This window comes from Zeus faber (genome assembly GCF_960531495.2).
Source record: "Zeus faber genome assembly, chromosome: 12".
Classification (NCBI taxonomy): domain Eukaryota; kingdom Metazoa; phylum Chordata; class Actinopteri; order Zeiformes; family Zeidae; genus Zeus; species Zeus faber.
Genome location: NC_137196.1, coordinates 27,063,869 through 27,091,492, shown reverse-complemented (window position 1 = coordinate 27,091,492; position 27,624 = coordinate 27,063,869). Strand labels below are relative to the sequence as shown.

General features: G+C 44.3%; 1 protein-coding gene across 1 annotated transcript in view; it reads left to right on the top strand.

Moving 5' to 3' along the window:
• astn1 (astrotactin 1) overlaps positions 1-27,624 on the top strand; it is a gene marked incomplete at its 5' end in the record, with an annotated part of 346,128 nt that overhangs the window by 107,198 nt on the left and 211,306 nt on the right. The window contains 4 exons of the mRNA XM_080010501.1: positions 1,164-1,248; positions 2,603-2,677; positions 7,155-7,292; positions 15,230-15,380. Coding sequence (XP_079866627.1) covers positions 1,164-1,248; positions 2,603-2,677; positions 7,155-7,292; positions 15,230-15,380 — 449 coding nt within the window. The remainder of the gene's footprint in view (positions 1-1,163; positions 1,249-2,602; positions 2,678-7,154; positions 7,293-15,229; positions 15,381-27,624) is intronic.

Genomic DNA, 27,624 nt, shown 5'->3' with positions numbered 1-27,624 from the left:
CTGGGGTATATGTATATACGACAGGGGTATATGTAGTACTCGGTTATATGTATATAGGATAGGACTAGGATGTATGCATCTAGGACTTGGTTATATGTATATAGGACTAGGTTGTATGGATATAGGACTGTGGTATATGTAGGACTAGAGGTATATGTATATAGGATAGTACTAGGGTGTATGCATCTAGGACTGGGGTATATGTATAAAGGACTAGGGTACGTGTATATATGACTCAGATATATCTATATAGAGTCTAGGGTATATTTATATAGGATTAGAATGTCTATTGTACTAGGGTATATATATGATAGGACTAGGTTATATGGATAAGGTTCTAGGTGATATACAGTATATTATATATATATATATATATATATTATTAGAGTAAATATATAAGGACGAGGGTATGTATATATAGTTCCTGTTTGTATATACTGTATATTTAACACAAATCACACACAAACGTCCGAATCTAAGAAAAAACGAACCTTAACCCTAACCCTCGGTCAGTGTGAAGGCACCGGCAGGATCAGACCATTTGAATGGTCCTGTGTTACCCCTGATGGTTCACACAGCTGAAAGAAACCAAAATGAACTTCGGCAAACAACTGGACAGAGAATTGGGTGAACAAGAAGAATGCAAAATAACATGGCGATGATCCTCAGCCCGACCCCACGCTCAAAGGGCCTCACCCACCAATCAGGGCTCACTTCAGACAATCCATCTTCCATCCTAAGCATGGCGCGGTGTCGTGACACACATGGCTGAGGCCACGGGGGCATCTTTAAATCCACCACTTGCCGCCGGCCGGCACGGCTAAATTTAGGGCGGCATCTAAAGACGACAGATTAGATAGCGCTATTCCCGGATGGCTTTTGAACGCCGCATATTGCTGAAAGCTCTGTCCAACTTTATATGAGTTTGAATTCCTGAAATGAAATGAAATATATAAGGAAAACCTGTGTGCCCGCTCCAAGCAAAGCAATGGAGAGGAAAGGAAATAAGAGAGTTGACTGAAGGCACCAGGGCTGCAAATGGAAAGGATGAGGTTTTTGGGGGCAATAGACGCCGTGTCAGACAATTATTTTACTGATGAATTATATGGGGGGGGGGAAAAGTCTTTATTTTCATCATATCCCCTCCTGTCTTGTGTTTGAAGGTGAGTGCCTGTGCCTGGACGGCTACATGAAGGACCCGGTCCACAAGCACCTCTGCATCCGAAACGAGTGGGGGCCTAATCAGGGGTGAGTCAGGTGCTAATCAGCTCATGATGGCTCATCATCGTGACGGCTCGTTACCGGGAAAAAGGAAACGATCGCAGCGAAGCATTTATACAAGAGTCTTTACACGGAGAAATGGCTCCAGGATGGATGGATGGTCAGATGGATGGTGGGTCGAATGGATGCATGGTAGAATTAAAGGATGGATGGATGGTAGCATGAATTAATTGGTGGATGGATGGGATGGATGGATGGATGGATGGATGGATGGATGGTAGGATGAATAGATGGTAAGGTGGATGGATGAATGGATGACATGATGGATGGATGGATGGATGGTAGGACGGATAGATGGACGGTAGGATAAATGGGTGAATGGATAGATGATAGGACGGATGGATGGTAGGCTGGGTGGATGAATGGATGTCTAATGCCACTTCAATCCGTATTCCTCCAAACCGGGGCCAGGTAGCGGGCGGTGGCTGAGCGCTCAGCGATTGGTCTCTTCCTCGTCGGCCGGTGAATGGTTCCGCTGATGGACACGTTGCTCATTGTCCCGTTATTGTCCCATTTATTTGACGAATAAACAGTGATGAGTAACCCTCACGTTGGGGGCGTCCTTCCGTGGACTTGGCCGGGTCCAGTTTTGGGTTCACCGCTCCCTCTTTGGGTTCAAGGTCTAATATTTCAGCACGGATCAGAAACCGGGTTGCAACAGGACGGCCATCCCAGAATGCTCCCTTTAATATTTAACTTGGCTCATGAGAGGATGTTGTTTGCTCCTCGTACCGTGATATTTATAATCCAATAATCTAAATAAAACCAGTCAATCTGTCTCTCAATTATAACAAAAACATAAAACATAAACATAAAAATAATAAAAAATAGATATATCATAATAATTATGACCTTTATTTTTTTACACAAAGTGCAAAGTGCACAAAATAGTTATAATAAAAAAAGCAAATAAGCAAAGGGATTTCATAAAAAATAAGTCGAATATTATGCTCGATTTCAGTTTTTTCATCAATTTAAACCTGGAAGAATTACAATCGTTCCTCTGCAGATGGTGTTCAGTCATTATTTCGCTTGGAATTATTGGTTTTATTTTTTTATCTTATTATTTGAATTATTATTGTATCTTTGTATCATCATCTTTTTTTCATTATTATTCAAATGTAAAAGTTCAAGTCAATCCTTTTATTCTAAACCCCCCCATCTCTCCCTCGCTCTCTCTCTCTCTCTCTCCCTCTCTCTCCCTCTCTCTCTGTCTCTCTCTCTCTGTCTCTCTCTCTCTCTGTCTCTCTCGCTCTCTCTCTCTCTCTCTCCCTCTCTTTCTCTCTCTCTCTCTCTGTCTCTCCCTCTCTCTCTCTCTCAGTCCGTGGCCTTACACCATCTTCCAACGAGGTTTTGATCTGGTGATGGGAGAACAACCCTCCGATCGCATCTTCAGGTAAAAAAAACACAAATGTCCTTGCAAAAATAAAAATATACAGTACATACAGCGCATATATATATATATATATATATATATATATATATATATATATACATATATTCCTTGCTCCCTCTATCTCTCTCTCTTTTTCTCCCACTCTCCCTCCATCTGATGCTGTCAGGTAGTGGTTTCTGGGTCGTTTAAAGATGCCATGTGCTGCAGTGACAGTTAGGATCTTTAGGATCTTGCAGGAAGACACTTTATTATTATTTATTATTATTATTATTATTATAGTAACAATAGATACAATAAAATTGAGATAATAATAATAATCATACTAATAATAAATAAATAAATACCTCAATAAATAAATACAAATATCATAATCAAAATGATCTACCATTTGTTTATTATGTTCTTAAACAAACAAAACAAACATGAATTCCCATCATGCTTCGTATTCCATCTAAAGAAATCCCCACCAGGCCGACCCCGCCGCGTGACGCCACTTCCTGCAGGGAAACCTTCCTCCATCTATTTACCAGCCAGCTTTGTCTTCAAAGTGCCCCGACACCTCCATCCCTCCCTCTATCCCTCCATCCATCCCTCTATCCCTCCATCTTTGCCTCCATCTATCCCTCCAAACATTCCTCCATCCCTCTGTCCCTCCATCTATCCCTCCATCCCAATCTGAGCCTTTCTGCCTGGGCGTTGAACTGTGCCACTCACAGTCCCTTCTCACGGTGGGGGGAAAGAGTCTGATGGATATTGACGACAGCTCCACCAGAGCCGGAGACGGGCTGGTCTGCTGCTGGTCCCAAATGACCATTTAATACATGTTATCAATAAAACACGCAGCGAATGGAACAGTGGCAGATGTAGTATGTGCATACGAGGCGTAAGAAAAGTTTTTTGCCAACGACACGGAATCGGAATCTGTTTGTCCGGCTAAATGCATTTTCATATGGGAGGAATGTGTCGTGGTGAAGATAAGTGAATTTCCGTGCAGATAATGAGCATAACAAAGCTGAAATCCCCCCCCCCAAAAAACAAACAAAAAATATAATTTGAAAATTCATCTTCACCATCTCGAAAGCTCAAACCACCTAAATCCGACTGGCAGAATCCTTCCCGCCCCCTGGTGGTCATCGTTTGCTAAGAGTGCAAAATCCATTGATATAAAAAAGTGAATATGGTGACACCCAATAATAGGGCACCATATTAGGTCCCCTTTTATGCTGCTTTTTACACAAGACAATGTACGTCTCTGAGGTCCCATGTTTTTGAAGTTTTTTGCTGCAAATACCACTCGGATTACGCATTAGAGCCGTTCTAAAATGCGTCCGTTCCACCCTGTTTCAGTGGGAGGAGCCTCCCTCCCGGGGCCCCTCGTTCTGTGAGCCAGTGGGGTTTGAGGACAAGTTCCGGGTTTTCTTCTGTTTACTGCGTAACTTTCACCTATTTCACCTTATCCGTCCACCAAAATCTGTTTCTGAACAAATTTGAGGCGAGGAACAAGCAATCCAGTTGCCGACTCTTCCCTCATTTAAGAGTTTGTTCCCACGTTTTGTTGCCGTTCTCCAAGCTGGTGGGAGACAAGCACCAAGACTCTCGCACGCAGGGATTTTTGTTTCACGTAAACGTCGGAAAATGAAACAAAATTATTAAATAAATACATCCACAATAAAACCAGTGTTTTTATTGGTTTTGTTTGGAGAAGCGCACAGCGGATTGGATTGAGCAGATGACCATACACAGAAATCGGTGACGAGCTGACGTCAGCGAGTCGAAAAAACCTCTGAAAACGGAGCGTTCAGAGCGGTTGGAAATATCAGCCATTTTCTTCACGGCCATTACTTTATCATTAGTTTACCTCATTATTTGACACTTTTTTCCACGTCTAATGAACATCGAGAACAGAACAGAAGGAAAGGCACATTAGGTCCCCTTTAACGTACTTAATTCATTTTAAATCTAGTTCCCATAACACCAGCCTGACTCGGCGGCGGTGCATTTCGTTGGAAGTGTCGGAACCAAAAATTTGTCGAAAGAGTCGGAATATGTCGACACATCGGGAGCCCCGGTCAGATACCAGGATCTCTGTGTCTTTGAGGATTTGAGCGTGCGGTTTTCTGACTCTCCATGAGAACCGAATGAGACTTCACACAAGCTGTTGTCGTTTGTCGCAATCGGTGTAAAGCCGTCTTAGCTTTACAGCCCGAGAAACCGCAGGATCCACAGGCTTTTTCATTTCGGTTTACGCCGACGTGGCATGCGCGGCGGCACGGCGGCTCAGCGCTTCGCACTGTTGGTTCTGGGGTCTTATCTGACTTGGTGGAGTCTGCATGTTCTCCGTGTTCACGTGGGTTTCCTCCACTTCCTCCGCTTTCATCCTTCCTCAAAGGCACGCGCCTGATGCTATGGCCACACTGCAAGACTTTCAAAGTGCTCAGATTGCTGTGGTGTTCACACTACACAACTTTCTGTCTCGTGATCGAGAGTCTTGGGGTTTCACACTCCATGACTGACGGGGGGCGACAGGGGGTCACAAAAACACACTCGAGAAGTGACACCGGAAATGACGCAATACCATGCGTGGGACAAGATTATTTATTTTTTTTAGATTCTCCATCACTGTAAAAAAATAACAAATGAAATCGGAATTTTAATCAGAAATATATTAAAAACCCAGACAAGAAAAGTAAAATAGTTAAGTTGTGTGTTTCTGGCTCCTAGTCCCGTCTCTCCTTCTCGACTCCTCCCCTCCCCCTCGCCCCGTGTCTGCTCTGATTGGCTGTAGCTCGTGGCGTCACTCCCGACTCTAGATGTTTAAGCTCCTTGATGTCTCGCGAGCCATCGGAGAGCGTCGGGCGAGCGGTCGGATGCCGTTGCGAGCAGCTCACGCCACGCGCTCGTCGCTCACGGGAGCGCCCTGTGATTTCCCCCCGGTCTGGGGCTTTGCTCGGCCATCTCCGGCAGGATAAATGATCCTGCCGACGCCCCTTAGCATCAAGGGTCGCGATCCGGAGGTGCTCCTAGTTACGTTAGGTGCTAGGATGAGCGTCTTCCTCTCCCACGGGGATTATTTAAGGGTGTCTTCTTGACTGGAAACCGTGCTTCTTCCAAGGCATTTTTAGTCCTGTTAGGAATGCAGCTATCCATGCGTCATCTGGTGTCAAGGTTTCACGAGAGGGAGGAGCCAAACACCGGAAACCTGACGGTGCGATGATGAGCTGGGAAACAAAAGCCTGGACGCGGTTGGCCCGACCCTGGGAACGAGTCCTTGGCGGCCGGGGAGTCCAACCGACCGCAAACATGTTTTTCCACCCGGTGGCTTCCGTCTCCCGGGTCCTCGAACCTGTTTTCCCTCCTCCCTTCTTCCCGTTCTCTGAGGATGATGCACGTTGGTGATACACCGGAGGAGCGGTCCCACGGCGTCCTCGGCCGAGCGGAGTTGTGTTGTGTCGTGTCGTCGCTGCTAATTTGCTCCCGGGGTCGCCAGCCGACGTCACGCTGGGTGGCGGGATGCCGGAGAGCGCCCCGTCCTCAGAGACCAGCGGATGTGGCCTCCTCAGGAATAATAGGGATATAATGGGGCCTCAACAGGCTCGCCAACCCCTAATCGCGCGCCGGAATCCAATGTGTTCTATTAAACGGACGGCAGGAGTTTGATTTAGGACACTCGGGTTCGAAACAAGAAAAGTAATTGGATGGATGTAATTAAGCGTTCCCTTCTTTTTTTACGGCCGTTTAATCATTCCTTCCCTTAAATTGACTGGCGCGTCCCCTCGCCGTCCGGCGCCCTTTCCTCCAGCCAGGCTGGCGCTCCTGTTAAATGCAAATTGAAACAATGTGAACGTGAGTGGGAATGTGTTTGGTCCGCACAAAAACAGCGGTTTAACCGTTGAATCACCAAGGGCCTCTCCTTGTTCCACAAGTAACACATGCATAATTGATCAGCGCTAATAAAGCGCTTGGTGTTGCTCAAAGCCGCTATTTAACTTTAAAAATGCAAAGCAAAGCATTTTCCCACAGCAGGGCGTCAAGGGAGGAACAGACGCAGTCAGACTTGTTTGTGGGTCTGAATGGAAGTTCCGTATGAATGCACTCATTTACCCGTTTCTACGTCATCTCTCTGGTGAAAATGCCAAACGCCATCATCACCACCATTACCTATTTGTGTATTTTTCACCCTTTCTGCTCCCTACGTAGAGGATATTTGCGTTGCCGTTCGGCACCTCAGCCACAACAGCTCTCCATTGAATTCCTAGTTAACACTAACCGTAGGATAACGTCCATTGATCCACAATGGCTCCTGTGGCTTTTGTGTATTTTACCGTGTGCTGTGCATCTGCTCCGCATGCCAAGCACATGTCCAACAACGGTTTTGTGGATTGATTGATTGATTGATTGATTGATTAATTGATTGATTGATTGATTGATCGATTGGTTTTTGGTTCTTTTCCCCCCTGCGATGTGACCTTGCCTCCAGGTTCACCTACACCCTCGGGGAAGGGATGTGGCTGCCGCTGAGCAAGAGCTTTGTGATCCCGCCCGCCGAGCTGGCCATCAACCCCTCAGCCAAGTGCAAGACGGACATGACGGTGATGGAGGACGCCGTGGACGTCCGGTGAGGAACTCAGATCATGCCACCGGGGTTATTATGTATGAAGAGAGGGACGTTTTAAAGATGAAAGCCATTTAAAAAAAAATAATAATAAAAAAATAATTCCCATATGGCTTTGAAGGGGTGTTTGGGTTTTTCTGCTGACCACCCTGGAACGTGTAGGAATCGCATTTGGAAGCTCTTCGCTAAGTTGATTTTGTAAGTCATTGCTATGCGGTTTGAGTTATTGCTATAGAAGGTTTTTTAGGAAGCGCTGTCAACAGCAAAAATAAAACACATATTGGATTCAAGAGGAGTTTCCATTTTCACCGGTTGCTCTTTGATGTTACTCCCTTTGACTCCCTGTGCATTGTTTCCAATAATGTAGCCTAAAATACAAATGAAGCCAAATAAATAAATGTGAATAGATTCGGCGGTGCAGTGCCCGAAACAAAGCCCTTAAATGTAATTGTTAAACAGTTCTTGTTCCCCAAAAAGAAACGCGTGTAATAATCACATTTCTCTCTCTTGCCTGCGAAGGGAAAACCACGAAATGGACCAAAGTGAAACTGTGTAATTCACGTCCCATTTGATCCATCAGTAAAACTATTGGACGTTTGATGTCCTTTGTCGGGTTTTCTTATGAAGCAGAATAAAAAACCTGAAAGGGGACCTATTATGCTCATTTCCCGCTCCTATATTTCTATTCTGGGACTCCAGTAGAGTAGCTTTGCATGAGTCACAGTTCCGAAAAAAACATCATTTATGTATTCTTACGTTGGCCCTATTTCATTTGCTCGCTTCGGCCTCTGACTGAAACAAGCAGCCAGCCCCTCCCTAGAAGCCTGCTTTCCTCTGATTGGCCAACTCGGCCCCGCTCAGCAGCCGACGCCCCGGCGGCTCTGCAAAACCGAAACGACGAAAGACAGCCGGTTATTGTTTTTTACGAAACGATGGGATGATACACGGAGACTGAGCAGAGCGCTCGAACAACCTCCCAGACGGACTGAGCGGGCGTGACGGGCGTGTCCCTCCACCCGGTGGGCGTGCTGTGCCTGGAGCAGATGACGGTATGAAGAAATCCGTCAGCGCTCTGAGGTTTAGTTCATTATTTGACGTCTCGTGAACATCCCACATTATAACATTATATAGACTAGTATGTGCCCGTTTGAAATTGAGGACTTTCTAAGACATTTTAATGTCCCAGTTTAACAAAATGTCGTTGATTCAGTCCTATGTGCTCCATGCCCGTTCCAAACGGCCCAGTTTTACAAAATGTAAGGACGACATTGCAATAAACAATAAGCACCTAATGTGGAAATATACGTGGGCATCATTACAACTTCAGGAGGATCCCTCGAGTCCAGGTTCCTTCAGTCAATGATTTAGTGGTGTCTGTGTGGAACTCCAGCTCTTCCCCCTCGCGCTTCACATACTGGCTGACGATGTCACAAAAATCGCCCGGCTGTTGAAATGGACGATGTCACAGAGCGCCCCAGCTGCACAGAGCGGCTCGCTGTCTGCTTGTTTATTCACAGTTTATCGATATTGCTTGTGGCCGCCGTGGCCACGGCCAAATTGGCCGCTGCCACGTCCTTGGGTCCCCAGCGGAACCAGTGTGACGCAGATCGGATGAACGGTCGTCGAGATAATCGAGGGACATCCAGACAGAAAGACAGACAGACAGACAGACAAACAGACAGACAGGCATACAGTGCTCATACTCTTCCTGCTCCTCGACTCCGCATCTTCTCAGATGAATCTCAGAAGACCAGCATCTGCTCCGTTCTGGTTGTAATAGTGCCCAAGAGAACTCTAAATCTAAAGACAAGTTATTTGAATTTAATCTTTTTCAAGGACAGTCCACGGTGATAAGAGAACAAAGGTCTCTGCTAAACACTGAACATCTTTGATCCATCGTTTAAACTCTTGGATATTGGGATGTGTGTGTCCATGCAGGTGAAGGACACGGAGGCTGTTGGTTTTTAATTGAACTGGATGTTAATTTGTCGGAAATTATTAGTCGTCGGCCGCTCAGATCGCGTGGTTCCCGATCTTCTCAGGTGAACCTCTGAAGACCAGGATGTCTTCATTACCGCTCTGTTCTCACACAAGAGAACTCTAGTTCTAAAGAAAAGTTGTTTTAATTAACGCTCTTTCAACAACAGTCCATGGCTATTAGACGCCTTAGATTCCCATACTTTAAAAGGGTCGTTGCCATTGAGGCGCCGTGCCTTTGGGCAGTGTTTTAACTCTGGTCATTGTGCTGATGTTCAATTCTAAGTGCAATTGATCACCTCGCTATTGAGTACAGGTTTAGAGCAATACATTTAAGGGTACATTTATGATTTAGTTTGACTCCAAATACTGCAGGTTGAGGAGGGCTGAAAGTGCCTTTATTGGAAGAAAAGGTGGAAGAAATGCCTGTGATGAGTTGGAAGTTTTCCGCGACGTAAAGGTCATTGAGAAAAGGGCAAGAATCCATTTAATTCATTTGCTTCTAAAGTAATTGATTCACTTCCAGACGGCTTCTTGTATTTACTTCTTCCTTCGGGCTCACTCAGACGTGGAAGGTTTTTAGAACAATTTGGCCAAGAAACGGGTGCCTGACACATCATCATGGCCACACGCATGACGTTGCCAAAAATCTAAGCTCATCACAGGAAGTGTCTGGTTCTGAACGCACCTTGAGGCTGATGAGCATCACCGAAGAAAGAAGAATCACCTTGGATTCAAAACATTAGAACCATCCCATGAAGAAACTATTCCCGAAAAAGTAAATGATAGCAAAATAATCACAAAATGACAACAGTTTGAAATATAAAGTAAAGATATATACTGAAATATATATATATAAAAAAAATATATAGTGTATATATACCCCCAAAAAAAACCTATAAAGGGCAACAATTAACAATAAAAGGGCATATACACACTAAACCTAATGATAAATAAACCAGTACATACAAAGTTAAAAGAAATAAATCAAAAGACATATAATAAATGTTTAATAAAAGAATAAAAGTAAAAATAAACAATTAACAATCAAAATCCAATGATAAACAGTACATATAAACCTAAAAAATAAATTAACATAAATTAAAAAGAAAACAATTAACAATAAAAAATTGGCAAATGCACACTAAACGTAATGATTAACAACACATATAAACCTAAAAAATAACAAGAAACACATGCAATTAACATATAGCGTTTTTTTTTTAATAAACAACAAACAAATGACAAGATATAATCACCTAAAACTTTACAAGAAGATGAGAATTAGTCAATATACAATAAAAATAGTAAAGTGTAAGGCAGCCAAGCCTGAAAAAACGCCAGAACCCTCTGGATAAATCACCTAAAAGTATCTACAAAATCTCCCCAAATCCCCATGTGCCTGTAGGGCTGGAGCATCCAAGCGGACACGGTGTTCAACAGGACTTTTTGATGTTTTATTTCCATTTGCCCGCTATCTTCAAGAAATTGTGTGAATGACTGTTTGTGAGCGTTGATCTCTGAACGCTGGACTGAGGAGAAAAACAACATTTGTATTCAAACCTCTGATTGAAGCCGCTTTCAGAGATAACTTGGACCCCGTGTTCCAGGTGGATGTTTTTCACCGTGGCGCTATCAACAATCAACAGTCCCTGGAATCGTTCATTGCCCACTCTGATTTGATCTTTGTTCTCGAAATAGATGCACTGGCACACCGCTGGCATCCACACAGCATCCAAAGAGTTTGGTTCAGTTTGCCATGTAATTTCTTGGCAGATTATTCCAATGAAGCCTCAATGGAGATGCTGTTCAACAGAGGTGTTGAGGATCTAATGTAGAACTGCACGTTCTTCTGCACCGTGCTTAGTTCATTCATATGAAGAGCACCTGATCAAGATATGTGTCGCCTAGATCTTTTTTTTAAAGCCTACTTTGTTGGAAAATCCGAATGGACGAGCCCCCAAATACATCACAGCCACAATAAACATTGGCTCTACCAGAGACCACAACATATGAAGGACACCGCCACAGAAGGTTGGAGGTCCCAGCCAGTGGAAGACACAGGACCTTGGAAACCCAGGTCCTCTCCACCCCCCAGAAATCCCCCAAATCGTTGAGAACTAGTCCACGGGGAACCTCCAATAATTGGAATGTTTTGGTCACCTCCCGCTCATCTGCTGACATTGTAGCAGAGGGCAGCACCTCCTAGATGCGTGTGATGCTCAATCTCTGGAAGATCTGGAAGATCCTTGACTCAACATCGCCAGCATAAGCTTATAATCAAATCAAAAATGAGAGAATGACAATATTCTGTTGTATGTATTGAATATCTTTTGTATTAAGTGACTTTCTCAAGTCTCTGACACTTCGACATCACCAGACATTCAATGTCCGACCCCATGTTCTCTTCTTCCAAGAGCATAACACAACCTCATTCAATTTCAATGGATCTGAATGGGATCCATTGGCTGCAGACAACTGTCAAATGTAAAATAGTTCAATGCACGGTTGGTTAAATCATTGTGAACGTCAGTAAAAGAGCCAAGGTCTGAAAGGAGCTGTTGTTCCTCTTAAGGAGCGGTTGTTCCTCTTAGTGACGCCAGCCATGGAGGAGATATGGATATGGTATGATATGATAGTGTCTCCTTGATCATTTGCTCATAGACGTCACGAGGACCATGAGTTAAAAGATGCTCTTAGTGAAATAATCCATGATGAACCTTTCAGAATAATGCATCCATGATAATCCATCCATGATAATCTATCCATAATAATCCATTCACAGTAATGCTTCCATGATAATCCATCCATAATAATCCATTCATAATGATGCATCCATAATAATCGATCCATAATAATCAATTTTATAATAATGCATCCATGATAATCCATTGATAATAATTTATTTATCATAATCCATCCATAATAATGTATCCATGATGATGCATTCATAATAATGCATTTACAATAATCCATCATAATATTACATCCTTGATAATCCATCCATAATAATGAATCCATGATAATCCATCCATAATAAACCACTCATAATAATGCATCCATGATAATCCATTTATAATAATGTTAATTTATAATAATGTATTTATAATAATCCATCATAATAATGCATCCATAATAATCCATCCATAATAATCTGTTCATAATAATGCATCCATGATAATCCATCCATAATAATGCATCCAAGATAATCCATCCATAATAATGCATTCATAATGATGCATCCATAATAATGCATACATAATAATCCATCCATGATAATCCATACATAATAATGCATTCATAAAAATGCATCCGTAATAATGAATTCATAATGACGCATCCATAACAATGCTTTCATAATAATCCATCCATAATAATCCATTCATAATAATGCATCCATTATAATACATCATAATAGTCAATTTATAATAATCCTTCCACAATAATGCATTCATAAAAATGCATTCATAATGATCCATTCAATTATGAAACCGATCTTTTCATGTAAATGCTATCAAATCAAAGCGGATAAACTGCACTTCCTCTTTAATATTGATTGAAGAGTTGTATTTTTAATTGAAACATTTAGAAAACAGAGCCAGGACGACAGACAGCGTGTCACTGCTTCAAGTATTCTTGGTCACAGCACTGTATACCTGGTATTAAGAACATTTCGGTTTGAAAAGTATTTATTATTAAAAACACGTACCAATATTAACATTGGAAAAATGATCTGTATTTGTTGTCCGTAGACCCTTGCAGCTCATAATTAATAGCAACAACAAAAAAGACATCCCAGTTTATAGTCACAGTTTAATTGGATGTAAAGCAAAGTGGATGGACGGATGATTTACAGAGTCGTTCACTGTGACACAGCTTTCAAACAAGTTTAATGCAAATTCAATTGCAGAGTGAAACAGGCAATTAAGGCCAGGAAAGATTATTTTTTAATTATTTTTTTCCCCACTATTATTAGTGTTTATCCGATGTGTTTTGACACGTGTCAAACTGTGTGACCCTCCCATGGATGAGGTGTCAGTTTAAATGGAGGGGAGGTTGATTCTTTCCCTTTATATCTTTGTTATATTTATTTCCTTTTTTCATTTCATTTCATAGAGAGATGGTTTCTGAGCAGGTAGCACTATCATCCATCAAAACAGAACTGAGAAGAGGGCAAACATGTATTTATTACATGACGGGTACATTGTGTAATATGACAGCTAGGCTATAATAAGAGCAGTATTTTTTTTTTAACCTGGGCTGTCAGCCTGCTGGGCATACAACCTGGAGTATTTGTGTCAATGCATCTAGGACAGAGTTAGTCTGCAAGTGGAGTCAACTTCTCCACCTGCAATGACACTATTTATTCATTCTTTAATCATCAACAACTGCTGCAACAACTCTGTCCTGTGGACGACCTGTGGGATGATGGGAGCACAGCTTTTTGTTACACACAACCACCACCAATCCCCCTCTTTGGAGAACCATCTCACCATGTTTTGGTCTTTTAACAAGTAATCATCATTACTACTCCAAGAGGGAGAATCACCAGGGGTGAGACACATAAACATAGAAACAAACAACAACATGCACATGGACAAACAAACATAGAAACAAACAACAACATGTACATGGACAAACATAAACATAGAAACAAACAACAACATGTACATTGAAAAACATAAACATTGAAACAAACAACATGTACATGGAAAATATTAACATAGAAACAAACAACATGTACATGGAAAAACATAAACATACAACCAAACAACATGTAATGGAAAAACATGAACATAGAAACAAACATGTACAGAGAAAAACATGAACAATGAAACAAACAACAACATGTACATGGAAAAACATAAACATAGAACCAAACAACAACATGTACATGGAAAAAACATAAACATAGAAACAAACAACAACATGTACAGAGAAAAAACAACATGGAGCAGTATTGGAGTGAACATGTTGGAGCGGTCAAGATCCGCTAGTAAACAACATATGGACATACAATGTGTATTGAGAGACAAAATCGACTGTAACTCGCTTAATTCTGAAGCGATTTTCGTGGAATTCAGTTTGTTCTAAACGTGAGAAATGTAGCACACGAGGCTGTCATTAAATTCAGTTACTGTGGGCAGATTTAATGACGTTTTTTCGTTCACTACCATGTTTAAAGGAAGAAGGTATCCTCAGAAGCTTGCCTCATAATGCACTTCAGTCTAACTGAGTTGGGTTAAGAACTTAATTGAGTGTTAAATATTTCATGTATTTTAATATTTTATTAACCATTGTACGTCTTGAATGTTGTTCTCATCTTAGGCCATGGGCTAAAGCTCCTTGCTTTAAGTGTTTTGCTGAATAAATGGAAAGCAAAGTTACATTTGTCTTTTCTTTTTATTGTTTGCTGATCGGGGCGCAATCTGTAGATATTTATGACGTTCAATACGTTTCACTTTTCATGCTTTAACCTCCTTCTTTTCAAACACAATTAGGGTTGATGGGAATAACACAATACCTGCCGCTCTGTAACCCATCAGATGTATTTCCATTTGTTATATGACTAATTCTGTCAGCAACACTGAGCACAGATTGAGACTCGTCACGTTGGCCTTTGAAATCTCTGGGGTGTTTTGGTCGTCTTTGGCAGATTTCTCTGCTACCGGATGCTGCACAGCATTCACGCAGCAGCTGGCGTCTTTTTATGTCAGTAATCTCTGCTTTTAGTTTGGCGATTTCAAATAGCGGTTGGCTTTCACTCAATAAAAAAAATAAAATAAAAATAACGGCAAGCAAACAAACCGAAATGACTACAAACAAGAAAAAAAAAACAAGAAGAAGAATAATAATCGTAAAATAAACAAGGCCTGTTGGTCCTTTCTGCACTCATCACACCCCGTATTAAAGTACTAACCAAGTGTTTCCTTTCCTTTCTCTCCCTCTCCCTTCCTCCTCAGGGAGGAGCTGATGATCAGCTCGTCCTTCGACAGCCTGGAGGTTCTGCTGGACTCCTTCGGTCCGGTCAGGGACTGCACCAAGGACAACGGAGGCTGCAGCCGCAACTTCCGCTGCATCTCCGACCGCAAGCTGGACTCCACCGGCTGCGTGGTGAGTTCCCTCTCGCCGCCAAATGCCGCTTCCTGCCTCCTCCCTTTGTCGTCCCTTCATCCGGGCGGTATTGCGCCGTTTGGAATTGGATTGCTTTACTATCCATTTAGAAAGTTTTATGAATTGATGTGAGGTAGCCCCGGATCGAAATTTTTACAAAAATTGGAATAAGGAGAAATATAGCCCCGCACCTATTCATCCGTCATTCCGATCGCGTAATCAATAACATGATACCTTTGATCAGAAACGCAAGCAGGGGGCTCCGCCGCGCCCACAGGCGGTCATGCATGGTTTGGCAATCGCCCGGGGCCTGGGCCAAAGGAGTCGTCTCCTTTGCCAGCCCCTGCAGCGAGCGGCGCCGCGCGTCGCCCGCCCCTGATGCGTAGAATTAGGGGAAAAGTCTGGACACGGACGCAGCGGGCGGAGGAGGAGAGACGCGCACTTGGAGCCGCGTGGGAAAGTTAGTCTCCCGAATAGAGGGGGCTCCTACGGCTCCCAAGCATTTGTTTTATCTGTGAAGTAGTTTTCAATGTTTCGTTTCTATTTATTCCACTGCAAAAAAAAACAAAAAACATTATTTATTTTGATTTAATGTGACCGGACTCAATTAACATCTTCCAAAACAAATCACACAATTACAATAAAAGTGAGGCATTTAATGAAAAAAATTCCCGTCCTCCTGTTTTAAAATAATTAAATGTCATATTCCCAATATTGTTCTTGCTCCAATGTCTTCTCACGGAGTGCATTTGAATTTGTTCAGTTTGAACTCTCATTTATCTTTGTTTTCTGTAGGGATCTAAACTAGAAAGGTCCTTAATAGTAAATAGTTATAGTTTACGAGCCAAGATTGTGTTAAGGTGGTGGTGGTGGTGGTGGTGTTGGGGGGGGGGGGGGGGGGGATACGTCCCCCTCAATATTATAGAACATGTACATTTGTCACCCCCATTCAAAGCAGACGTGCGTTTTCCTTTCCTTTTTAAATAAAGGCATTTCCACCATTAATTGCTGCCGACAAGGCCCAAACGAGCGCAGACTCATCAGAATGCAGGAAATGAAGTGTTCAAATATGGGGGGCCTCGAATAGCTTTCGCCCGTGGGGGGGGGGGCCTCCGAAACCGCTAAGTCCGCCCCTGGCCGCGCCCCCGCGCCCCTAGGGGAACAGTTGGGAATGGGTGGGATTTGGCGGCTAAAAGCATTCGTGGCCGGTCACTCGATAACGCACGGGGGGGGCTTTTGGCGGATTTTAAGTCCCGCCTGCGCACCTTGGGCGGTACCAGCCCGACGTGATTGGATGAAAGCCCGGGTGTTGGGTTTGCTTGGACGTGGCTCCTGAGCCCCGGGGGGCACCGTCTTGCTCCTTTGGCGGGAGCACGTTTGGTGGTGCTCGACGCCGGGAAAAAAAAAAAAAGGTTTCAGGGAGCCTCCGGCGCCGAGCGCCACGGCCTCCCAACCGCCGTCCCGGCAACCCGCCGAAAACGTCAGAAGCACGGGGAGCTCTGTGCACTATTATGGCCTGCCGATCGCAGACGATTTGTCGCCCGCGAACTAGTCTTTTAGAGGGCGGGCGAGGGAGGTAATCTTCAATTCGCCGGCCGAAAAATAATTACCTGTGGTTCATGGTCCAGGGCGCCCTCGCCTCGCTCGCCGCGCCTCGCGCCGCCTCGGCCCGGGAACAAAGGGTGGGCAAAAAAATCAAACGACTCATTTTTCTGAGTCACCCGTCAAGGAGCGAATCTCCAAAGAGAGCCTGACCTTTCATCAGGCTGAATAGTCGACACTTTGAGAGTGAAACTTGCGGAACTTGTGAGACTCCGCTGGAGCCGCTGCGCCGTCTGGGAGGGACGTGGGAGATGATTGCGGTTTTCATCTTGCAACACAAAAGGCTCATTTCCCTATTTATTTTTTATTTTTTTGTTGTTTTTTTTTAAGTGGGAATTGAAAACGCTGCCTTTAGCGTTTAGTTCCAGGTTACCCCCGAATACCAAGCACCGCATGCCGCTTAGCGGTGGCTTAGCAATGACGGAACACACCCACCATGTTTGTTTTCTCCCCCCTCCTCCATCTGTTGAGAGGGTATTAGCACCGTCTGCTGGTGTTTTGCTTCCCCCTAATTCCTGGCGGAGCCTCTGGAGACGAGCTGTCGGCCGCTATCCCCCCAAAACAATTTAATTTCTTATTCGAGTGCTTTTGGTTTCGCCGGAGTGGAGCCGTTCAGGTGCAGGGGACGGCTTGTTTACACCTCGTATCCTTAAAATAGCACTTCATCATCTCCTGAAGGGGCATCTGCCAACGCTCCCGATCGCAGCTCTACAGTAGACGCCGCTGACATGAGCTGCTCTCCAGCGCACTTTTTCAACAGTCATTTATTCCATTTTTCTCTAAACATTCCAAAGTCCTACTCAGTACTAGAAAGGTCCTACTCAGTACTGGAAAGGTCCTACTCGGTCCCAAAAAGGTCCTTCTCAGTACTAGAAAGGTCCTTACCGGCTCCAAAAAGGTTCTACTCGGTAAAGGAAAGGTCCTACTCAGTACTAGATAGGTCCTACTCGGTTCTAAAAAGGTCCTACTCAGTACTAGAAAGGTCCTACTCACTACTAGATAGGTCCTACTCAGTACTAGAAAGGTTCTACTCGGTTCAAAAAAGATCCCACTCAGTACTAGAAAGGTCCTACTCGTTTCTAGAAAGAACTGATTTAGTACCAGAAGGGTCCCATTCAGTCCTAGTAATTTCCTTCCCGGTACTAGAAATGTCATACTCAGTTCTAGATAGGTCCTCCACAGTACTAGAAAGGTCATACTCAGTTCTAGATAGGTCCTCCACAGTACTAGAAAGGTCATACTCAGTTCTAGATAGGTCCTCCACAGCACTAGAAAGGTCATACTCAGTTCTAGAGAGGTCCTACTCATTACTAGAAAGGTCCTTCCCGGTAATAGAATCGTCCTACCCGGTTCTAGAAAGGTCTGAACCAGGACTAGAAAGGTCCTACCCAGGACTAGAAAGGTCCTATCCAGTACTAGAAAAGTCCTAAACAGGACTAGAAAGCTCCTACCCAGTACTAGAAAGGTCCTATCCAGTACTAGAAAGGTCCGAACCAGGACTAGAAAGGTCTGAACCAGAACTAGAAACATCTTCTCCAGTACTAGAAAGGTCCTACCCAGGACTAGAAAGGTCCTATCCAGTACTACAAAGGTCTTACCCGGTACTAGAAAGGTCCTACCCAGGACTAGAAAGGTCCTATCCAGTACTACAAAGGTCCTACCCGGTACTAGAAAGGTCCTACCCAGGACTAGAAAGGTACTATCCAGTACTACAAAGGTCCTACCCAGGACTAGAAAGGTCCTATCCAGTACTAGAAAGACCATCTTCAGTACTAGAAAGGTCCTACCGAGTTCTAGAAAGGTCCTATCCAGTACTAGAAAGGTCTTACTATGACTAGAACGGTCCTACTCAGTTCTAGAAAGGTCCTAACCAGGCCCTACCCAGTACCAAGAAGCCCTTCCCAGCAGTTATCTCCTAAAAAGGCGTCTCAACAAGGAGTAGGAAGAAATCTGCGAGATTAGAGATATAGATGAACAAGCTTTTTTCATTGATTCCTTTTTATTCCTTTATACATTTATGCGTTTTTCACAGACGCTGGTATCCATTACCCAGGCTGTTTTGGTGCATCTAACATGCTGCATACACATACACAGCCCTTGATCTCTACTGTTTGATCTTTTTTTTTCTGTGATTACAGAAAAAATAGAATATGATCCGTGAGATCCAAACCAAGAAAAAAAAAATATATATATATTGCAAATGTATTTGTTTTCATCATGGGAGATAAGAAAAAAAGAGACAGGATGTTGTTCGCCTTTCTGCTGTATACAGCGGTAATAGTGGATTATTACTGTACATTAGCTCAAGCTCACTTCTCAAGCGTTTTCCTCTTGCGGCTGTAGATTTTTTTTCATTTTTCTGTTTTGATTATGTTTTTTCATGTAAATTGTTTTGTTGTTGTTCGAGCAGTTATATATATATTTTAATATACCATCATATGAATTTATTTATATTTATTTGATTGCTGCAAATATATATATATATATATATATATATATATATATATTCCCTCTGAGAGGGAACGTTTTGAACGAATTAGGGGGGAAATAAAAAAAACTCAGACAAATTATCACCGGTGTTAACATGATCTCGAATAATGACGTGAAATCTCAAATATATATATATATATATATATATAAACATTTGAAATAAGAAAACGGATTGTAAAAGATAATTAAAAAAAGAATTGTGCACTTGTACAGTTTATTATGCCTGGAATAATAAAAAATAACAATACATTGTTAATTAATGGTAAAATATGCCATCTAGACCAGACAATAATTATTATTATTATTATAAGAAACAAAGAACTGGTCTGGAACTTTGCTAATGCAATTAATCCTGCAGCATTTCAGTGGTATAATTTTTTATTTTAAAAGAATTATTAAAAACAAAACCGCCTCATGAATATCCTGAAGGTTAAATGGTGGAACTAACCTTTCTAACCGGAAAATGATAATTTGACGTTATATTTTTATTACACCCCTGCTCTCCCATTTGCTTCACTGTCACAGGTCACCACTCTACTTTATATATATATATGAATAAGTATCTAAATATAAAGTTTTAATTTCATATATACCTTTAGAACTTTTATAAAGTTTGTAAAGTAGTACATAAGTACATAATGCGACTAGTTTATTCAATTTAAATACAATTCATTTTCTATTAATTAATCAACACCAAACACATCTGCCTTCTGCTGAGGGGTTGCTTTGGGTCACAAGTCTCTTGTGTATTTTGTTTTCCTGTATTTTCCTTACTGGGTACTCTTTCAGAATGCCCAAATTCCCCCCAAAAATCCGAGTTTTATTTTGACAGAACTTGCTTTTTCGTTGTAATCACGAACATCCAGATGCATGATTACCATGTGTTGTATAAGCCGCTCAGAGCAGTAGAACCCCTGTATGAATCAATATTTTTATATTTTTCACCACCAAAATCCTTTATTGTCCCATGATGCTCGACTTCTCTGTTACTTTCCGACATTGTAAATTATTCATCATTCTAAATCGTCCTGTTCTTCTTAAACCCCTTTAAGCGCAAGTTGGAAAAAAAATAAATGGCGATAAGTCACTGAAGCCTGGAATAACAGAGAAAAATGTCACTTACATGTGTGACGTCTCACTCAATTAGATCCTCCTCTGAGAGGGAACGTTTTGAACGAATTAGGGGGGGAAATAAAAAAAATCTCAGACTAATTATCACCGGTGTTAACAGGATCTCCAATAATGACGTGAAATCTCAAATATACTTTATTAGCCGCACCGGTACAACTGCTTCATAGTGCGAGTATCTAATCAGGCAAACACGTGGCAGCAAGTCAATGCCTCAGAGCAGCGGCGTGGTCCAGAGGTTCAGTCGTTGTTCAGACCAAACACCAAAAATGTGGAAGAAATGTGTCGGAGCTGCTTGGAGGGTGGAGTGATGGGTGGTGCCAGACGGGGCGTTCTCAGTGTCTCAGAAACTACTGATCTCCTGGGATTTTCACCTCAACGATCTCTCTAGATTTGGAAGAGAATGGTGTGGAAAAACTAGCCTGGGAACCAGATCAATCCGCAGCTCGTGTTTCATTTGCTCTGCAGAATATGTCTAGCCACCCTCCCATTCAAAATGATTTCCACCCGACTTCGCCAGGGTCAGGCCAATCACAACCCTTTATCCGATATGGAGCTGGTAAGAGGAAGGTTGTATTCGGTACTAGGAAGGTAGTACTCAGTACTAGGAAGGTCTTATCTGGTACTAGGAAGGTTGTGTCCGGTACTCGGAAGCTAGTACCCAGTACTAGGAAGGTCAAATGCAGCACAAGAAATTTCCTATCTGGTACGAGGAAGGTCGCACCCAGTACTAGGAAGATCCTACCCCGTACTAGGAAGGTCCTATCCGGTACTAGGAATGTAGTACCCAGTACTAGGAAGATCCTACGCAGTACTAGGAAGGTCCTATCCGGTACTAGGAATTTAGTACCCAGTACTATGAAGGTCCTACCCAGCGCTAGGAAGGTCATACCCAGTACTAGGAAGGTCGTACCCAGCACGAGGAACGTCCTATCCGGTTCTAGGAAGGTCCTAACCAGTACAAGGAAGGTCATACCCAGTACTAGGGAGATCCTATCTGGTACTAGGAATGTAGTACCCAGTAGTAGCAAGCTTCTATCTAGTACTAGGAAGGTAGTACACAGCACTAGGAAGATCCTACCCAGTACTAGCAAGGTCATACCTGGCACTAGGATGATCCTACGCAGTACCAGGAGGCTGTACCTGATGAAGTCACGAGTGAGTGTCCAAGCTTCCACTGAGCAAATACATCAACCTGACAAAACATAAACTGAACCTCATGGGAGTCAACAGACCTTCACCGTACACCGTCAAGAAAAGCCAGTTTCAAATATAACGTTAGTGTAAGACAGCCCCGACGCAGCTGCAGGAAGCGGGCGGAGGCAGCTGCGGCTTTGTAAACGCACAAGGTGTCCATGTCGCCCGCCCCATATGCCTCGTGGTCGCCCCCTAATTTGCACGCGAGGAGACGAGCGGCGAGAGGCAGCTCATTAATCGCACAATCAACGCCGTCCTGCAGTTATTAAGACTCTCACTTCCACCAGAGCTTCTCCCCAGGAGGGAGATACACCTGCCATATGGAGGAGGAGGAGGTGGAGGAGGTGGAGGAGGACAGACGCCTCGGTGGAAAAAGGTAAAAGATATTAAACGGGAGTGGACGGGACGGACGCAGACAAGGTGTGAACTGATCGGCGCGGGACAGGTCGGTCCTGGTCGGAGGCTCGTTGGCCACGCCCGGGACTCGAAAGAGGATCGTGACCAAGCGCAAGGTGAAATATTAACCCCGGAGCAAAGACTTTGAGGGGGCGTCCTCAGGGGAAATTGGCCAGAGGAAGAAGACGGCTGGACGCGGTGGAGGCGCCGGAGCATTTTGAACACATGCAGTGTATATGCAGCGTCACCGTGGCGCCACCGCTGAGCGGCTCTCCTCCCACTGGGAGCCGCTTCCACGGCAGGAAGGCGCTTTGAAGCTCTGGCGGGCGCTGAGTTCAGTCGATACCTGGCGGGAACGGAGCGACACCTCGGCCCCCGAAGAGGAAGAGGAAGAGGGAGAGGAAGACCAAGAGGGAGAGGAGAACATCCCACTGTCACTAACGATGGATTCCTCCTCAGATCACCGGAGCTGGGATTTAGGATTTAGACTCCGTCCAGCTCCCGTCTTCACCGACTGTATGGGGTGATCAAATTTCCGTGGCATATTGTGTTTGGGAGGCTCAAAGCGTCGATTTATTCATATTTCACACGTTTATTATCATTCCATTTTTCAGATGTATCCCGGACGGAAATGAAATGAATCAGAGATTTATTCACGGAGACAAGGGGGAAAAATAGAGCAACCCCCGTGGATTTAGCTTCATGAATTCAACCCGGGGAATCGGTCACCGGGGGGTGCGGTCTTCTGCGGGCAACGCGGTTTGCGCCATCCCATCACCTATCGTCCGTCGGCGAGTTTCTCACAGGGTTTCGAAAGGCGAAGCCCTTTAAATTCTTTGGGGGAAATGGGACAATTAAAGTTGAATGACGCTGAATGTCAGAGGTGGAACATTTGGCTTCCACACTGAAGGTAAGGACGCTCTGACCCGCGGACTCTGTGGTGGAGCACTGATGATCCACTGATTGGAGGAGATAGGAGAGGTGACCAGGAGCGCTGAGCCAAGCCCGACACTATATTTATACAGCACATTGGAGTCATCCGCCTGGCGAAGTTCCGGTCAAACTTTAAATGCGTCGAAAAAAGAAAATGAATCGGCCTCCCCTCACGCGTCTCCAGACAGCAGACCGAGGTCGAAGGTCTCCCCCCCCCCCCATCCGGCGTGAAACCTGGTCGGACCAAAGGGACCAAAAAAGGACCCGAAAGGGGAGGACGGGACCGGACGGGACGCGCCTCACTCCTTCTCCTTGTCTGTCGTGACGGCCCACCAGGCTCACGTCCCACGCTACTCGCCCATCTGACTATCTTTTAAAAAATCGAACGGAAACCTCCTCCAGAGTGGGAACAGCAAGGCGGCGGCGGCGGGGGCCCCACTTCAGCGCCCGCCCGCTCGCCCGGGGGCCAGTCAACTCTGTGTCGGGGCAACCGGAACGCCTCGTGCGACTGTCCGATCCGGCAGGTCTCACGGCTTGTGGGTCCTAACAACGTGCAGAAAAAGCTGTGAAGAGACAAAAATATAAAACGTACGATATATTTCGACACTATTTCCACTCGATTTGTCCACTTAAGAGGGCGGAACGGGGAGCGGCAGCCTGTGAGAAGTCCCGGTCCCGCGCCCCTTCAAAGTAATTAACGTTGTGGACATGATTTGGATTATGAAATCAAAGATAAGATAATAATGTTGAACAGAACGCGGTGCTGTGAGACGATGAGTAGAACAAGGAGGGTGAGCGAGGCACTTGCGGTAGTTCTTGGAAAGCCTGTCTCTTTTCAGTGAGCCGAACGATCCGGCTCACTGGACGGAGACGGCTCTCACGGCCCCCCAGCGTTTCTCTTTTATCAATGAAACGGTGTGAACCATTTTGTTTATTTATTGCGCGACAAAAGAGTAAACATTATTTACAATGATTTAATGTGGCTGGACTCAATGAACATCCTCCAAAACAAATAACACAATAAAAAAAATATTAAAAGAAAAGCATTTCAGGAGAATATGCCTATCCTGTTGTTTCCAAACCATTAAATGTTATATTCCAAATATTTTCCTTGCTCCATTGTCTTCTCGTGGAGTGCATTTGAATTTGTTCGGTTAGAACTCTGGTTGAGCTTTGCCTGCTGGAAAGATCTAAAACCCCTGAATAGTTATTGTTTAAGAGCCAGAGATTGTGTTCGACGAGGTGGATTTCGGAGGGGGGAGGGGTGCGAGTGATTCGCCCCCCTGGGCATTGAGAACAGGTGCAATGCAATGTGTCTGATGTGTCCCCCTCAACGTTCACCCGCAGCCTCCACCGCTGAGCGAGGTCAGGGGGCCCCAAATAGCTTTTACCCGAGGCCTCCGAATCACTAAGTCCCCCCCTGCGCGCCACGCGCAGACACAGACTTTTTAAAAAAGGAGCCGTTGTTTGAATATAGGAGGAGCTCTCATTGAATCGTTTAATTTTTTTTCAATGTTTAAATAATTTCAAATAACATGTTCACACTCTCTCATAAGTGTTTATTGACGTAACTTGAGCTGTATTCCTTTGCAGAAAGAACAAAGATTTGGTTCTTTCGAGGCTCGGTTTAATTTGAATTCAATCCCAATTAAGTTCTAACGTCAATAATAATAATAACAATAATAATAATAATAATAATAATGCTGAACAGAGAATAAATAATTGAATAGAAAAGAAGTAAATATTTCTTCCCACATCGCCCATGCTGGCATTTCGGCGATCTGAAGTAGCCAAGATCGGACGATATGAAAATAGAACCCGGCCAACCCGTATATTTATACCATGGTGTGTATATATACCTATATATATACCTTATTGATTGTCATTGTTACCTGTTCATTGTATGTTTTGTACGTTTGTATGCATTTACTTTTTAATAGGCTTCAAAAGCCGAATGTCGAGCCCCGGCGACGGTTTCCATTATGTCCCATTTGAAAGTCCCTGCAAAGTGAATTCAGTGATTCATTTCCAAACACATTATAGGTGTTAGAAAGTAATTGCCGTAAATGTGTGAAGAGACTGAACGATGTCGTGCTGAATTGTGGCGTGAGAGCGTCAAACCGTTTCCCACCACTTTTGTGTTCAGGGTTTTTTTTTTTTTGGGGGGGGGGGGGGGGGTCTGAAACGGCGGCTGGACGACGGGAGCACATGGATGAGCATCATGAGCATCAGAGCAGAGGTTCCCAGACACCCCCATCAGAGCAGCTCCGCGGGGGTCGGAGCGAGCTTTTCTCCAAACAGAGCAAATAAAAACAGCGTGTCTTTATTGTAGATGTATTCGATTAACTCCGTTTCCTAATTGAACGAAACAAAAACTTGGCGATTTCTTTAATCATTTAAATTTGCCTCATTGGTTAATAACACATTTATCCGTGGGGTGACACACTCAGAACACTTATTTATTTTTGCTTCACATGGACTTGAATTCTTCCTCTTTGATTGTGTCTAAAAGCTGAATTCTTGGAAGCCCTCTCCAGCCTCTGCAGCACGACCCTGTTGGTTTTCTGTTCTTAATTGAGTTTCCTCTTATTGTGTAAAAGCTTTAGCTTCTATTTGAAAAGCCCTCACTCTCTGCCCTGCCGGGCACATTTGCGGAGCGCGTGGCGCAGCCTCCTCGGAGCGATGCCTCGCTGTCTGGCGGCGCTGATTCCCCGCCGCCTGGAAACCAATTTATCTCCATTAGGAAACAGGATTAAAAGGCGCGGCGGTTAAAAGAGCTTTTCTACAGAGCTCCTCGCTCCAGCAGCCGCTAACTGACTGTCCACCGCACTAACACAAGGCAACACATGCGTAAACGGCAATTTGGTTGCTTTCAAAAGGCACAACCGGAGCAGGATCGGAGTCCAAATCGATTTACGCGTCCGCACAAGCACACTCCTCGGTATGCGGGGATGTGTCGTGGTCGGGGCCACTGGGGGCCCGGCCCGATGTTGCCCTGCAGCGTTTTCATCCCCGGGTTCCCCATACGGGGACCACGTCACGCTTTCCTCAAGTCTTGTCTTTTTTGCCCGACGGCGGCAGAGAAAGCGGCGGAGGCGGTCGTCTCAGGGCGGCGTGGCGCGTTCCTCAAAGCGGGTCGACCGGTCCGCCCCGCCGGGGGAGTGCCCGTCGCCACACACGGGGCAGATTCAGCCGGAGCGTGATGGACACTCAGCAGGAAGGAAGGGAAATGCAGCTCCAGCCAAGGCCGGGGGAGACCACTGCAGAGCTTTGGTGACCACGCAGTACAGGCGGGAGCGTGACAAGAAAAAAAGGGGCAAAGCGTAGAAATGTGAAAAGGAGCTCAGGGGCAGAATGGAAATGAAGATAAGTTTTTTTTAGAGGGACGCGGTACCGTCACGCCGGCCGGCCTCCCGGCGTTGGGGAACGCGTCGCACACAAACACCCTCTTTGTCCCACGTTTGGGTCTCCGGCGTCCGGTCGCGGTGTGGTCGCGGGCGAACACCCGCACGTTGCCGTACATACAGAACCAGGGGATAACGTCGGTACGTGTTGATGGGTATTGTTCTCCGCACGCCAGCTGTTACCCGTTAATCCCACCTTCGCAAGGCAGGACACAGATGCTGGGACACGGGTACAGCTTCACCCTTGTCCAAAAAGCTCTGGATTCAAATTCATTTCACACCTCGACAGTACCGCTGCTCGCTAATGACGGAGATGAGAAGACACCGAGGGGCCCGAGTCACAATGAGTGGATTGGCGGCCACTAATAGCACCATGAATTACCCAGCAACTGCGCCCCATATCTGCGCCAGCTCAACGTCCGATCCACAAAAGACGTCGTGCTAATGATCTGACAGAGCAGTTTTCCGTGAGGCAAAGTAAATAATCCGTGCATCGGCGGTGGGGGGCGGAGGGGCCTTGGCTGGAGAGTCATTACACATTTACACCACTGCTCCACACGCATCAAAATTGGCATCGAGCAACAGATTGCAAAATGCAATCTGTTGCTCGATGCCAATTTTGACCACTTTATCACTATTCCCAATAACTTTTAGTTGTTTTTTGGATCATCTTTTGAGTTAAGTTGGAATTGTTCGACCGTTACGCCTTTTTTGCGCAATAAATGATTCACAGTTTCAACAAGCTACAGGTAGCAGACAGACACCTTCCAATTTTAAGGATGAAGTAATAACACGCAACAAAATACGGACATTACAGTTATTTTAAATTGCCATGTTTAATTCATATAATTTAATTATTTAAGTTGTTTTCACCCAGATTTTCTTATTCCAAAAAATGTTTTGGTTGAGTTTAGAATAAACTATTCATCTATTTATATTATATATAATGTTTGTTTTATAGACATTGCAAATAATTAATATCCTATGTCTGTCATTAATCACATTACAGTTGTGCTGGTATTTGGAATTAGGCAACATCCCAAATGTCTATTGGCTTAAAAACGCAATGTAAATATTGGCTTAATACATTAGGC